This window comes from Trichomonas vaginalis, chromosome III (assembly GCF_026262505.1).
Source record: "Trichomonas vaginalis G3 chromosome III, whole genome shotgun sequence".
Lineage (NCBI taxonomy): Eukaryota > Parabasalia > Trichomonadida > Trichomonadidae > Trichomonas > Trichomonas vaginalis.
In genome coordinates, this window is record NC_067205.1 from 21,002,888 (window position 1) to 21,017,886 (window position 14,999).

The 14,999-nt window shown below is 36.5% G+C and overlaps 7 protein-coding genes and 4 pseudogenes across 11 annotated transcripts, besides 1 other annotated feature; 2 read left to right on the forward strand and 9 right to left on the reverse strand.

The window, feature by feature from the left end:
• Positions 1-11,445: part of a mobile genetic element that runs on past the window's edge.
• TVAGG3_0738070 lies at positions 23-577 on the reverse strand (annotated as a pseudogene). The gene has a single exon. A coding segment is annotated over exon 1 (555 nt).
• On the reverse strand, positions 1,090-1,330 carry TVAGG3_0738080 (uncharacterized protein; the record flags this gene model as incomplete). The annotated part of the gene is made up of 1 exon (XM_051244774.1): positions 1,090-1,330. A coding segment is annotated over one exon (241 nt), but the record flags the coding sequence as incomplete, so codon positions are not given.
• TVAGG3_0738090 (uncharacterized protein) lies at positions 1,974-2,546 on the forward strand (the record flags this gene model as incomplete). The annotated part of the gene is made up of 1 exon (XM_051244775.1): positions 1,974-2,546. One exon carries the CDS (start codon positions 1,974-1,976, stop codon positions 2,544-2,546), a length of 573 nt encoding a protein of 190 aa, XP_051091362.1.
• TVAGG3_0738100 (organellar and viral DNA polymerase type B) lies at positions 3,530-4,059 on the forward strand (the record flags this gene model as incomplete). The annotated part of the gene is made up of 1 exon (XM_051244776.1): positions 3,530-4,059. A coding segment is annotated over one exon (530 nt), but the record flags the coding sequence as incomplete, so codon positions are not given.
• Positions 6,199-6,618, reverse strand: TVAGG3_0738110 (protein of unknown function, DUF4108 family; the record flags this gene model as incomplete). Its single annotated transcript, XM_051244777.1, has 1 exon — positions 6,199-6,618. The coding sequence occupies one exon, from the start codon at positions 6,616-6,618 to the stop codon at positions 6,199-6,201; it is 420 nt and encodes a 139-aa protein (XP_051091364.1).
• TVAGG3_0738120 lies at positions 6,654-7,003 on the reverse strand (annotated as a pseudogene). The gene has a single exon. A coding segment is annotated over exon 1 (350 nt).
• Positions 7,922-8,326, reverse strand: TVAGG3_0738130 (uncharacterized protein; the record flags this gene model as incomplete). Its single annotated transcript, XM_051244778.1, has 1 exon — positions 7,922-8,326. One exon carries the CDS (start codon positions 8,324-8,326, stop codon positions 7,922-7,924), a length of 405 nt encoding a protein of 134 aa, XP_051091365.1.
• TVAGG3_0738140 (protein of unknown function, DUF4106 family) lies at positions 8,979-9,509 on the reverse strand (the record flags this gene model as incomplete). The annotated part of the gene is made up of 1 exon (XM_051244779.1): positions 8,979-9,509. One exon carries the CDS (start codon positions 9,507-9,509, stop codon positions 8,979-8,981), a length of 531 nt encoding a protein of 176 aa, XP_051091366.1.
• On the reverse strand, positions 9,892-10,230 carry TVAGG3_0738150 (protein of unknown function, DUF4106 family; the record flags this gene model as incomplete). The annotated part of the gene is made up of 1 exon (XM_051244780.1): positions 9,892-10,230. The coding sequence occupies one exon, from the start codon at positions 10,228-10,230 to the stop codon at positions 9,892-9,894; it is 339 nt and encodes a 112-aa protein (XP_051091367.1).
• A 137-nt stretch (positions 11,446-11,582) lies between the features above and the next one.
• Positions 11,583-13,011, reverse strand: TVAGG3_0738160 (annotated as a pseudogene). The gene has a single exon. A coding segment is annotated over exon 1 (1,429 nt).
• Positions 13,012-13,167: 156 nt separating this feature from the next.
• TVAGG3_0738170 lies at positions 13,168-14,740 on the reverse strand (annotated as a pseudogene). The gene has a single exon. A coding segment is annotated over exon 1 (1,573 nt).
• Positions 14,741-14,999: the final 259 nt, after the last annotated feature.

Consider the following 14,999-nt stretch of genomic DNA (forward strand, 5'->3'; position numbering starts at 1 on the left):
CTAAAATAAAATTTTTTTACTCTTAGAACCACTCGAGGTTCTCCTTACGGTTGTTGAGCTTGTCACCGTCAATGTGTCTGACCTTCGTCTTCTTGTTTGGATTTGGAACCATTGCATACCGACAAGCCTTCCCATGGAAATTGTACCGTAATTTCGAAGGGTAAGGGTCAAGTGTCCCAAGTTGTTGAGGACTGGGGTAAGAACCTTGCCGGTCTCCTTGTTGCGGATTTTGTATGGGTAGGGTTGGGAAATTTCATAACTGTCATCGGCAACAAGGGTTGCCCAAACTTCTTTTCTTCGTGTTTCTCTTCTTCTTCCTCTCTTCTTCGTGTTCCTCTTCTTCCTCGAAAATTCCTTCTTCAATTTGGTGCTCACGAATTACGGTGTTGCATGTTCTGTCCTTTCCGAGTACCTTCCAGATGGCATCTATCTCTTCGAAGAAACGGTAGATGAGTCTGGCAAGGTCTCGGTTCTCTCTCGCGTAAATGCGCAAGGTTTCCGTCAAATCATTCAGGACTTTCTCATTGGAAGCTTGGTTCATGAGGAACTCACCTTTAAGTCCCTTCATCTCTTCCATAGACTACTTTGGAGAGTCTTAACGGTGTTTGTCAGATGAGCTTTCAAATTCAAAATTTGAATTTGAACTGGGCGCTTGTCTGGCAACATTGAAAGGACATCTGCCATTGTGTTCGGCTTCGGTGCTTGTTCGGACATCGAAAAAATGAAGTGGTTTGAGAATGACGGTTTTACTTCAAAAAGCTTGTTATGACGGTTAAGTCATACAACAAGTTTAAAATAATATCTTGTTCTTCTTCTGAACGTTTGTTGTCTCTTCCGATAAAAGTTTGGAACATGAGAACCAAAAAACGTTTTTTGAGATTGCGGAAGAGTTCAGGCAAACGTTCATATTCTGGATATGTTGGGAGCAGTTCAAAACATCTGAGCTGACTTTCGGACAAAATTGGGACAATGTCAGAAAATTCATCTTTGGTCGGACTGCTTGAAGGTAAGTCCCTTACATGTAAGTAGCTCTGGTAAAGTCTTCTCATTTCTGCTAACTTCTGGAGTATAGCTTCGTATTTAAGAGTTTTAATTTTAATTGTCTTATTCCACTCTTGACATCTAAACGGTAACTATCCATGAGGTCAAGAGTAGCTTTGGTAGCTTTAAGTGGAGCTATCTGTTCCTTGACTTGTGCAATTTTGGTTGCAATTGTGGTTTGAGCTCCTTCAAGTTCGCCGTCTATGTCGTTCTCAACGCCTTCAACCATGGCTTGAAACTCTTCATCGGTCCATTGAGATTGGTGTGGGACGAATTTAACTTGCTTCATTCAAAAATGAAAAAAATGTTTTTACTCAAAACGTTAAGGTTGACTGAACTGGTTGGATGTCGCCTTCACAGGTTATGTAGAACGGCTGACCCGAGAAGTGAAGGAGAGACTGAATTGCCAATTTCATATGGGGTAGGGGGTTCTCCTTGTTTGGTATTTTTATCCAAGGACGTTTGTTTAGGAACTTAACAAGAGCTTCTCTTTTGGCGTCCTTTATGTCGTCGTAGGCTGTCCCGTCTGGTATTTGAATTGGAATTCCAGTCGAAGTCTCGAGCTGAAGTGTAGACCTTCCAGAAATAGTGGTGAACTTGACCTTGGGCTTCATTACCCTGCGCAAGTACTGCTTAACAACTTCATTTATCTCTATAAGGTAAATTGCCTCGTCAAATCCTTCTGGTATTCCGAGTCCTTCCATCCGACAGGAAAATATTTTCCCGACAACTGGAAAAAATTTTCCCGACGACAGGAAGGACTCTTCCAGTTGTCCGTCCGTAAACCATTCAAATTTTCGAAAATTGAGAACTTTTGGTCGAACTTCAGAAAAAGTTTTTCCTTCCGACAGGAAAGGTTTTTCCTTCCGACAGGAAAGGTTTTTCCTTCCGACAGGAAAGGTTTTTCCTTCCGACGGTTAAGCCACAAACAGATGTCCGACGTACCACCAACCGAGCCCATTCCCAAACCAGAGGAACCTAAAGCACCAGCCCCTGCACCTCAGTTCCAGCAAGTACCTCCGATTTACTACCAATTTCCACCTCAAGGTTACTACCTACCACAAGGCTTCCCGAACTACCCTCCTCCTCAGCCTATGCCTTACTTCCCCAACCCTTGGTTGTTCCAGCAAGCTCCACCCCAGCAATCTCAATCTCAATCTCAATCGAAGAGAGACCAAGACTTCGAAGAAGGTCTGAACCGCTTACGCAAAGAGTATGCCACAGCCCCGATGGAAGATGACAGGCTTTCAGTCTCTTCCCTCAAATCGACCGATTCGACTCGTACCACAGATTCGGTTCGTGACCGTGAAGACTACCTCAAGCAGTCTGAGAGACTCTTCATCCTACAACCATTTACAGTTGGAGCTCTCAAGAACATGCGCAATTACGAAGGTCAGACACCAGCTGGAGACCGCAAAACAGACGTACTCGCAAGAGCAGTCCAACTGGTCAAGACAAAGACGGAGATAGTCGACTTCATTCTTGCAGCTTGCCCATACAAGTAAAAAAATAAACAATTACGAGTTAAACTTTTTACTCTTTCTTTTTCTGAGTTGTTTAGAGCTGGTTTCTCTTGTAGGAACCTTTCGTACTCTTCCATGGTCATGTAATTGCGAATTTGGTACGCAATTCCAGGTTCGTTGTTTTTGAACCTTACGTATGTAACGCTTCCATCCTCCTCAGGGAAGTAAGCTGCTAACATCTGACCAAGTTTTCTCGGTGACTCGGAGCTCATAAAAATGTCACTTTTTAAACGTTAAGTTTTTAGTCTTATTTTACCCTTTGTTTACCCTTTGTTTGTCAATGTAGTATTGGAGTGCAATTTCTCCAAATTCTCTGTGTCGGAGTTCTTCAGCATTTTCCAAGGTGTGCCTGGAGAACTCAAAGAAGTTGTCAAGAACATACTGCCATGCTGCTCTTCTGAGTTCGTCGGTATTTTGGAAGTGTTGCACCTTCGAGTCTTCGGACATGAAAAAATGACACTTTTTCTATTAAACCGTTTTGGCATTTCTCATGAGTGAGTATAGTTCTGCCGAACCATTGGAAGAGAAGAAGTACCCTTGCTGGCAAAAGACAAAAATAGTTGCCTTAGTTGTCATTGCAATTGTACTCGTAATTGAATTCATTGTACTTCTCTTCACGTACATAAAACTCAAGGACGGCATATGCTTTAAGAAGCTACCATCTTACTAAGACTAAACACTTAGATTTTTCAAGCTTGACTTTTTACAATTTGAACTTTGTTGCTGAATTCAGCAAAAATATATTTTAGGGTAGAAGGGTATATCTAACCTCTTTTCTAACCTCTTTTCTACCCTCTTGAATTTTCATGAAATTTACACCAAAAATATATTTTAGGGTAGAAGGGTATATCTAACCTCTTTTCTAACCTCTTTTCTACCCTCATGAATTTGTCATGAGTTTTCCCGAAATAAAAAATAAAGTTGGTTTTTTTAAAAAAATATTTTTTTATTTTTATTGTAAGAACATGTTAGCAACAACAGCACCAAACTCTTTAGTCATGAATCCTACGTCAATGTTAGTAGAGATGAAAAGCTTCATTCCTTCTTCATATACTTTCGAAACAGAAATCCAGAAGATAAAGCAGGAACTTTTAACAAGTAATTTAGACTGTAGTGCGAAAGATGAAACAAATGAACAGTATCTTTATGAAATGCAGGATATTATTGACCATTTACCCAAATTGCCTGAAATCCAACAACAAAAGCTTACTATTCCAGAATTCGATGAAATAGAAGTCAAAGCAACTGACTCAGTAGAAATAAAGAAGTTCATACGAAAGGTTAACTATGAGTTTCTTGGATTTCATTGCAACCACAAAGTCATGGACAAAGATTGCGATATGGTATATAAGAACATCTCTGACATATACAAATCTGGGGAGTTTAAGACCTACGACAACTTTGTTTCGTTAGTTGCAAAATGTGTATGGCAGATAAGAGATAAAGATAGAAGAGGTAAGATATGGAATGAACAGATAAAACCCGCAACTTTTGAGTTAAAGAGAGCAATTGACGCCTTGGTTTTAGCAGGTAAGGTTTCAGAATATAACGCAAAAATGAACCCACAATGTTCTAAATGAAAGCAGCAATGAGGAAATATAACTACTCCGTCAAAGAGATAGAACGTATGCGAAACGACTATGCTGACTTAAAGAGGGAGCAGAGAAACCAGTAGAGGATAAAATGGACATGTTGACATTTCTAAACAAAAACTATCCAACAGCTGACGATTTCCTTCTTTCAGATGTCAAGAAGAAATATAAAGAAACTTTCGGCATTGTGAAAACATTCGATATCCTTCGTGAAGAAATAGAAGCTACAAAACTGTTTAGAATTTCACGAATTCACAATGTTTACCATGTAAACGCTTATAAAATAACTGGGGTAGAAATGAGGGTAGAAAACGGGGTAGATATACCCTTCTACCCTAAAATATATTTTTATTGAATTCTGAGTAAAATTCTGAGTAAATATATTTTAGGGCTTGTGTCAAACCGTTGAGTTTTCACAAAATTTAAAAAAATAACGTTTACCATGTAAAACGTTTATAAAATAACTGGGGTAGAAATGAGGTAGAAAACGGGGTAGATATACCCTTCTACCTAAAATATATTTTTGCTGAAAAAAATGACCAAATTTCATGAAATTTTCTCTAGACCGACTTTTACAGGGGTAGCCAAAACTCTATGAAAATCGTGAAAAATAACGAGAGTATTTTGACAACTTTCAAACAAGCAGAGTAAATGAACCATTTATTTTTCAAGCTTGACTTTTTACAATTTGAACTTTGTTCGCGTAGATGTGAATTCTGAAAGAAGTATGAGGGTCTTGTATGACTTTGTACTTCTCCCATAGTTCATGTCTGTCAAACTTACCTGCCATGGACTCTTTCATAAGTTCCATGAAATCGTCTTCGGACAATCCAGGGAAAAGTATGATATCAGTAAGTATTCTTTTAACATCCTTACTTAAACTCTTTGCTGTCTGTACACAAATGACAAACTGAGATGTTAAAGTGTCTGAGCTTCTTAAGAATTCGACACATATCTTGTTCTCTTTCTTTAACAAAGGATGAGAAGCAAAGTCATCTAAGATAAGAAGACATCTGTGAGGGTAAGTCTTCCAATCGTAAGATTGCAATTTCTTCGAAATGTATTCTATCTCTTTCTGTTTGTTTCTGAAGTGTTTCTTCTCTAATATTCTCTGCATTTCCTCATTTGGTCTTTAAACTTCGAATTGACATACTCATTTATAGCATTGTACTTCAAAACTCTTCTTTTGGTACTTCTTTATCCAATCTAACAACTCAGAGTCTTTTATACATACTAACTTAGACTTTTTTATAATATCTTTGAACGAATTGACGGTTTGGTCAAATTGACCAGAAGTACTACAAATGACTACTAACTCATAGAATGGGTTCTTCTCATCTAGTTCTTGTGTTGTGCAGCCATTTTAAGATAAGTAAGTCTTACCCGACCCAGGTGGTGCGATTAGACCTGTTATACCATTCTGAGCAAATAAGAACTTGTCATGTATAGGTTTTATCTGAGCATTTTCTAACTTCCTCTTGTTCTTGTTTAAAACATTCTCAAATTTCTTGTCAATGTCAGCAAACTTTTTTTCTAACATATTTTTAGAAAAATTAAAATTTTTATCTTTTTGAAAATGTCTAGCGATTTCGCTATCTATATTCGAGACAACTTTTTGACAGCAAAACATCTGATAGACCATAAAATCTTACATAGTGTAAACAAGAAAGGTGAATTTGTTCTAAAGTTCTGTTTCTGGGAATATGACAAGAACCATAAAACATTAAGCAGAGCAGTCTTAAAATTTGTCAATGACAGACTTGTTGACAGAGATGACGCCGATTGGAAAGATGAAGTCCAACAAAAGTTCTTAGAATGCAAAGAAGACACATGCGCTGTTCTTGAAGATGAAATAGGAAACAGAATAGATGAGCTATTAAAGGACAAAGAACTTTTACAGAAATATGGTTCGGAGAAATTTGACATAACTCCACCAGAGAAGAAGAAGAAGAGAGAGAAGAAAGAAAAGAAAGTAGAAGAAGAGAAGAAAGAACCTGAACCAGAGAAAAAGAAATTTGACATGTAAAAATAAAATTTTATTTTTAGAACATTTCTGGGTCAATGTCAATGTTCTCTTCCTCTTTAGGAGCAAACACTGGCTTAGACTCTAAAATCTTTTTACCCAATTTACCTTGAACTTCAACTATCTTAGACTCATAATATTCATAGTCGTCTGCTTTCTTTGGTTCATAAGGTATAACAAGTTTGTATGCTTTGCCTTCTTTAAGGTTTGAGAACCTTCTGTCAAAATTTTCTTTGACTGCTAACAAACCTTCTATGTCTAAGTCTTCAAATTTCGCACCATTTTTAGTCACAATAGCAAACTTAACTGGTTCGATGTTCCAAACTTTGTCAAATGTAGACTTTTCAAAATGGTAGAAGTAAACATTCAAATATGCGAATGGGTCTAGTTCTTCTTTGACTTCTGTCATGTACTTGTTGACTGAAATATATTTCGTCATCTTTTCTATCGGATAAAAAAATATTTTTTTTAAATTTACTCAGAAAAATTTTTCTTTGTATATACGCCGTTCTGAACATCTAAAAGATTTTTGACATTTGCCAAGAATGTTCGTTTAGACGCTGTCATATAACCATACTCTTGGCAATATTGTTTATATTCATCGTACAATGACCTTTCATCTAAACACTCAAAGTTAGTCTCATCTATAAACAGTTCATAACACTCTTGTTTGCTTCTAACAATGTTTGTCTTTCTTCGGTATGTGGAATTTGTCTTGGATTGAACTTAGAAATATCTAATGTCATGAAATATGAGAACAAGTGGTTGTAAAAGTCAGATGTCAAAGTTTCTGCTAAGTCGTCAAAATATTCTGTATCTTGCATATGAGAATCTGACGTTCTGACAACTACATATCTTCTGTCAGAACTTTCTAACTTCATCGGAACGGCATTGTTTGAAACCATAATGAAATTTGCAACATTTTCACAAACTCTTTGGTCTTTATATTTTCTTTCAACAACTCCAACTTTGTCTGTTATAAGACTCTTCAAAGCATCTGAGTTCAAAACTTTTGTTGTATCTATACTTTGAAGTTCATTGCAAACTATAAGTTTCATATTCTCTATTGAGGAGTTAAACTTGCCACAGATGTTTTCTAAGTTTGTCATATTCGGGTTCGAATAACCTTCTAACAGTTTGCACAAAATATCTGTAAAGAATGTGTTCTTACCAGTTCCTTGTTTTCCAATTATAATGAGAGCAGTTTCATTTTTAGCACTTGGATGTTGTAAGATGTTTGCAAACCAACATAAGATATACTCATAGACTCTTTCGTTTCCATTGCATATAATTTCTTTGACATGGTCTAACCAAGCTTCTATAATATTTTCTTTCCATTCTACTTGTTCATATTTATATCCAGTGAAGATAGAATAGAAGTTTGGAGATGGTGTATAGAACTTTATACCACGAACTGAAAAATCTTCAAGTTTTGACAATAAGATATCCCAAGCATCTAACATCTTCATACCAACTTGTACGACTTTTATTTTCTTAAGTTTCTGTCTACATTCTTGTTCTGAAACTATTGTCGCTCTTGGTTTGTTAAAGACAACATCCCATTCTTTCATGACATAACATTCTGGGGCAGAGTCAACATAAATGACTAAACGTTTCAAATTCTCGACTGCTTTGTTATAGTCTCGAAATGGACACATATTTCTGAACGCTTGGAAGTCATAAAAATCTGAAACGTCTATTCTGTACATTTTTTTATATAAAAATAAAAAAAAATATTTTTTTTATTCTTGAGCTATTTGTTGTTGCATTTGTTCCATTTGTTGCATTTGTTGTTCTTGAGCTATTTGTTGTTGAAGTTGTTCTTGTAGTACAATACTTTCACCAGTTGCATCTTCCAATTCGAAACTTTCTGCCGTCATTGACAAATACATAGGACATAAAAGTTTTACAGGAACAAAGTTTGCGTCAACTAAGGTTAAGTTTATGTTTGCTAAAGTGTTTGAGTTTACTAAAGCTGAAAACTCTGCATTCGAATGAACAATAGGCAAACCAGCAGAGAAAGTGTTGTTTATACGCATGAGTATCTTTTGGTCATAGTAGTTTCTGTCAACATTCGAATAGCACTTTGAACCTAAGTTTGAAACAATATATAAAATAGGTGTACTTAAAGTCAATGGAACAGACATTCCTTGTATGACACCTTTTCCTGTTATAGGAAACTGTTGGTAGTAAAAACCAGAATAAGTTTTGTATTATAGCTCATATCGTTTATACTAAACTCAGTCGGACATCCAAACATAATGAAACCTGCTCTAGTTGCAGCACATGTTACATCCGTCCTTAAAGTATTAAATAAGTCAACAAAAACCTGTTGGTGGTATATCTGAGTAAGTATCTTCAAAGAAGTATTTTTTACCATTCACAACAACAAAGTCTTCTGGTGTCAAAAGAGCAAAACAGGCTTTAGTCGTCATTGTGTTTAAGGTTAGTTTACAATATCGTCCTTGAGGACTTTGTAAGTTTGTTGTTATAGAATTATATGACTCAGGGTTTTTAGTCGTAATAGTATAAACCACTATGTCTTCTGCCATTTACATATATTTAAAAGTTTTTCTGAAAGTGGAGAAGAACTTCATCTAAACTTTCACATGGCGTTTCTTGAAGTTCTCTGTCTAAGAAGTTCAAATATTTTGTAAAGACATAGAACTTTCCTTTGTCTACACGAACAAACAAAACAGGGTCTTTCATATCGTTCAAAAGCGTGTAAAGTCCTTTACATGAAATAAAGTCTATATTGTTTTTCTTCAAACATCTTTCAAGAAGTTTTGACATTTTTACTTAGCAAACAAACTTTAATGAAATGTTGTGGTCGTCAAATATTTTTATGACGTCTGGGAAACTATATTTTAAGTTCAACGTTTCACCTCCTTTCATAACGTATATCTTGTCAATGACATTATATGAAACACCACAGCAACTAACGTCGGGTTCTATTTCTTTGATGTTTATATCGTCTGCCTCTGTCAAAAGTTTCAATAGTTCTTTCAAAATTTCATGAGGTGCGATGACATATGAGTTCACTTTTACAGGGTTGTGCTCAACCAAGTTTAACATTATACCCAAAGCTTGACAAATCTTCTCCTGAGTTTTAAGTTTGTCTTTAAGTTGTTGGTAGTCATTTCGAATATCTGCAACAGAACTTAAGTCTCTGCTAACTTCAGGGTATGTTGGTTGTTCTTTTACAGGAACTATTGTTATACCATCTTCGTCTTCGTATGGTTTCCCCACTTCAACATCTCTTTCTTTGACATTGACAACAACACTTTGACTGTTTGTTTGAGTTGGTGAATTTAACTTCACATCTGCCATCGCCATTAAACCTTTTGAAACACTTACGCTTCTATTTTTCGGAAATGACATTTTACTTAGAATAAAAAGATGGACGTATTTGAGTATCTCTTCGAATTGAAGCAGAACAAAGTTTACACACACAAACAATACAAGTTCATTGATAGAATAGTTCTTTATACAAACAATGGAAAATGTTATAGAATAGCAATATTTGCTGAACCAAAATATTTTCATAAAGCAAAGAAAGTTGGTATAACTGAAATGGTGAAAGTTCTTGAAGCAGACAAAAATATAACAACAAAACTGACCGATATTTCTAAAGGAAAGTTTTTAATACAATACTATGTCAAAACTGGCGTACTGTCAATATTTGACGGAGAGAAGTCAGTTCAAGAACAACTTACTGACCTGCTGCCAAAATCTGCTCGATGGAAGCTGTCGTTATGCCAATCTGAGGAGCCCCAGCAGGTTTCATCGAACGAATCTTCAAAAGAGCATCTTCCGTGAAAAGTGCTATTGGTTTTGTAAACTTCTTTGCTTTCAATTCATCTGGACCGTCTCTGTCACCAGTATATTGTATTTGAACTGTACCAACAGTTGAAATACCACCCATAAAGTCTTCTGAGTCAGCAAATGGAATGCCAAGCCAAAAGTTTGAACGGTCTCCATTTGTATATTGAGTTTTTTGAGCTCCTGTATGGGTCCATACTTTCACATATGGCATAATAGAACTTTGCATTTCAGGGTTAATGGTTGTTGTGAAGTTGTTGTTAAAGTTCATAGCATCTAATGTCAAGTTGTATGACCTCATATCCTCAACTGTAGAATATTCTTCTCTTGGATAATATTTGCCATCTATGTTTATATGATATTTAATACCAGGGTTGTAGAAACAAGAATAGTCATTTATAGTTCGTCTGAACAGTACAAACATAGTATCTGCATGTTTCATTGCAGTTGTTAAGGCAATATCTGTTCTTGCACCTGGGTCAGCACTTTGGTTTCCAACTTCACCTGCAAAGTCTTTGACAGATATTTGGTGTATAGGGAACATAAGTGGAACTGCAATATATTTGGCAGCTAAAGCATTTGAAATATCTGGGTCCAACATATAGACTGCAAGTCTGCTTTCTATTCTCTTGCATTCAAACTTTTCGCATGTGAACTTAACTGGGTCCCAAGCATCTCCAGCAGCATTGAAATAATAGTTTACTTCAGTGTTGAGGTTTGAGAAACCAAAGTCTAAGTCAACTTTGTTTTTGCAAAAGTCGGCGAATGACATTTTATTTGTTCCCACTACTTCTGTAAGAGTGAATGGGTCTTGTGTTGGTGCAATGACTAAGTTATTTTTGCTTGGAGTAAGTTCGATAGAAATTTTTCCTGCCCAGTTTGGCAAGTATCTTAAAAACCTGAAGATGAGGAAAGATGACAAAGGAACTCTAAGTTTCAGTTTTACTTTGGTTACTGCTGCTGCAGTTTGTCCAGAAAGGTTAACATAAACTCCTGGAACGTTAGGGTCAAGTCTTCTTATTTTCTCAATAGTTGCATACTGGTCTGTTTGTTCTCTAGCTTGTGGTTGTACTGAGTTTCTCAAAGCGAACCATTCATAGTTTGCCCATGTTACTGTTTGAACTAAGTCAGAGTTAGAATATATCTTATATCCCATGAAAACTTCTGGAGCATATTGGTATCCGACATAGAAAATTCCATTGCAACCTTTCTTGTCAGACAACTTGGCAGAAGGTTTTATTTCAATGTCTTGTTCCACGTATAAGAAAGAGTTGTCAATAGAAATAATATGAAACCTGTCGCAAGCAATATCTACTGTTGTTGAAGAACCTTCTCCAAACTCACCTACGTTTCCATAAGAAACAGCAGTTGTATATTCGTAAGTTCCAGGAACTATTTCTGACCTTCTAATGGCATTGTCGCATTCGTTATACCATTCGGAAACATTTCCATTCATAGCATCCAAAACTGTTGGCGTTATATTCTGAGCGGCGTACATTTCATATGAGTAAAAATATAGAATAGTTGGATTTATATGTCATAATAGAACCCACTCCGACCAAGCTTTACTTTCTTCCTGACTGAGTTTTTAACTCTTCTTTTTCCTTCATTGCCCTCTGCTTGAAGTTGTTGCATCTTTGCATTATGTTCATCTAGTATGTTGCAAATTTCCCATGTCCTTTTTGCCTTTTGGCTCTGGTCGCCCATCTCAGGTAACCTATATCCTAGAAAGAGTTTGTCATAGTCTGTATTTGAGTCTTCGCGTATTGTTTGCATGACTCTTTCCTGAGTTTCCGGTTCAAGCTCTTCAAACAGTGCCTGTCCATATGGAATATGCTCGTTTCCAAATATATGTTTTTGTAGCCATTCTGGTTTTCTTTCCATGTTACCAACTATATCTTTTGTGAATGGGAAAGCTTCTACCCAATCTTTCAGTCTTGCGTCGTTTATTTCTGTAGTTGGTTTTATTTTGTCAAGGAACATGTTTTTCAATACTAACATTTCATTTGGTACTGTCCATTTGAGTTTTCTTAAATATTCATCCCTTCTCGGTTCATTGTCTGCAAAGTAAGTTTTTATGACATTTTGTAAACTTTCGTTTGCAAGGTCATGTACAATAGGTTCTCTTCCTTCTCTGTCCTAACTTTCTTTCTAAACTCTTCACCAAATATACCATCTCTATGGTTCTGTGTAGTTCTTTGAGATAAATGTTCTAGAACGTCAGGTGTTATATTTCCATCAGCCATGTTCATTTCATACTGGTCCAAAATATCTGCATGTTTCATATCTTTCAATGGCATTAAAGCCGCGCTTAAAATACCAGCTATATCTGGTTCACCATTGACTTCCATTGCGTCTACAACTTCTTGGAATTGTGGTTGTAAGTTTATGAACCACCTATCCGGATTAGCTTTATGACCCCATCTCATTGTAGTTCCATCGTCTGCAGAAACAAAAGTAGGTTTGTTTCCATCTTGGTTAGGTTCTGAATGAACTTTAAACAATGTTTCATTTCTATATGTTTTCTTGAAATTTAACCTTTTATCTTCACCGAGTTCATCCGAAGATTGAACGTTAAATGCTCGTAAGTAAAAAGGGTTGTTGTATTTGTGTACATTTTCTTTCAGTACTTCCATTCTATGCTGAATATTTTCATCTGGTGTTGGAGTCTTTTGTATGTCGGCAAACATTTTCGATATTCTTCTACTATGTCAGCCGAATTTTTTTTAGACTCTTGGAAATATTCCATATTCTCCGCATACTCTTGTTGAGGGTCAAGATTTTTCGGCTGTTCCAAATCTTCATCTAGTTCTGTGAAGTTAGTTTCCAAAGGAGTGACTTGTTCGTTTCCTTCAGGCTCTTCTAGCTGTTGTTGCTGAACTATTTCTTCCATGTCTGGTTGTATCTGAACTAGTTCTTCCTGTGGAGTTTCTTGTACCTCATCTGCTGGCATTTCATATATTCCGAGACCGTTTTCAACAAGTTCCCTTTCTAAGTCATCCGGACTCAAACCTTTCTTCTTTCGTTCCGTCTCTATTTTTTACGCGTTTCATGACGAGTTGAATTGTCATTTAGCTCTGACATCAAATATCTCGGAGTAAATTCAGTCATGTCATTTGGATGATATGCTATTAAATCATATCCCTTAGCGAGCTTGTATTTTCCAGGTTTGAAATTATATCCCATTTGGTGCTGAACCATAAAGCTAAATAGGTTCGGGTCAGTATTTCCATCCTTGAACTTTCTAATAGCTTCTTTATATCTGTCACTAAAGTCAATACTATCTGGGTAACCATAGTCTTCCTTAAGCCTTTTAAGAATTCTTGGTTTCCTTGTTCTCTACTTCTTTTATGTCCTTGCTCTGTTTGTGGTTGTTGTTGTGCAGGGTTTTGAACTGTTGGTTGCTGTGCTGGTTGTTGTGTTGGTTGTTGTGCTGGTTGTGGAGGTGGTGTTGTGCTGGTTGTTGTGTTGGTTTTGGTGCATGCCTGTGTCTGTGTCCATGTGACGATGTAAATGTTTTAGGTAGTCCTGGTGCAGGTGCTTCTCTTGGAGGGTTTGGTGGTATATAAGTTCCACCAGCTGGCACATATGTTCCATCTGCAGCGTAATGTCCTACCTGACTTTTCGTTTTTAAGAAAGCATTTACTAGGTCTGTTTTGGTCTGTTGTAACTCTTTTTCTTGACTTTCCACAACAGTTGCTCTAACGGCGTCATAGCACTTTGAACTGCCTGTCTCGTTGCTGCATCTGTTATTTTCGTCATATTTTGTGCTACTTCTCTTAACTCTTTGTCGAAACCTTCAGACTTCAGTTTCTTTCCAGATGAGAAGTCGTTCACTTGTTTCACCTTACTATGAAGAGCTTCGAAAGCGTTCTTAAAAGTCAGCATTTGTTAAAGCTTCATTTGAACTATCTTCATCCGCTTGTATTTTTGTCCTTATTGACCCTATGAGTTGGGCTGCTTTAGCGTTGGCTTGGGCATCTAACCAGTCATTGTTGGCTTTTATATATTTCTGCGCTTTTCATTGCCTTTTGCATAGCCGCGTCGTTATTTTTACTTTCTTGTGCTAAGTTTTCATACTGTACGGTTTTGGTTTTGCAACTGTAAAAGTTTTTCTGCCTTTACATTTGCTTCAACTTCTTTTTTATACTCATCGCTATCCATATATGTCTTCAGGGCTTTTTGTTTTATTTCTTCATCTTTCAGTACTTTATATTGAGTAGTATGGTTTTTCAAATTTATAACATTCTTGTTCCATTTTTGCTACTTCTGCTGCTTTTTCTGACACTTTTTTCGCATATTCCTCTGTACTTAGTTTCTTTCAGTTGTTCTTCTTTCTTCTTTTTCTCTACGTTTAACTCATTTAGTTTCTTTGTGTGTCTGTCATATTCTAGTTTCTTTTCGTTTTCACTTATTTGCTTCTGTATGTCTATGTTGACTTTTGACATCTGATATTTGATTTTTTGAGTGAACTCAAATTCATTTGACTTTGAGGGTTATATGCTGTTCCGTCTGCAGCTCCACCATAGCTGCCATTTTCGCTAAAAGTGCCGCTCTTAAAACCTCCACTCTGTGCACCAACAACTCGGTTTAAAAGCATAGGATTGCTTGACATTTGTTGCAACATAGTGGGGTCATTCAGCAATTTGTTGTTGCAACTGTTGTGGTGTTAGTCTTACTATTGGATGTTTCAATGCTCTCTTCCTCTTACGTATATTCTTACGTAGCTTACGTGGCATTTTAAGTGAAGTTAAAAAGCGGTTTTTGACAGATGTTTATATGACACTTTTGTTCAGCACAAAAAACTACTCGGTCAAAGTTGTTGTCAGTTTTGTAAAATAACCGTCCTATCTCATTCTATAAGGGGGAAAGTCTTCTCAAAGTATACTTCCTTGGAACGCCTGTAAACTTTTCCTGTAGCGACGATAGACCCTTACTTGTCCGGACAAAGCTGTACTATTTTGAGTGCTCTACAAAAAAGTCAACGGCTACGACTCT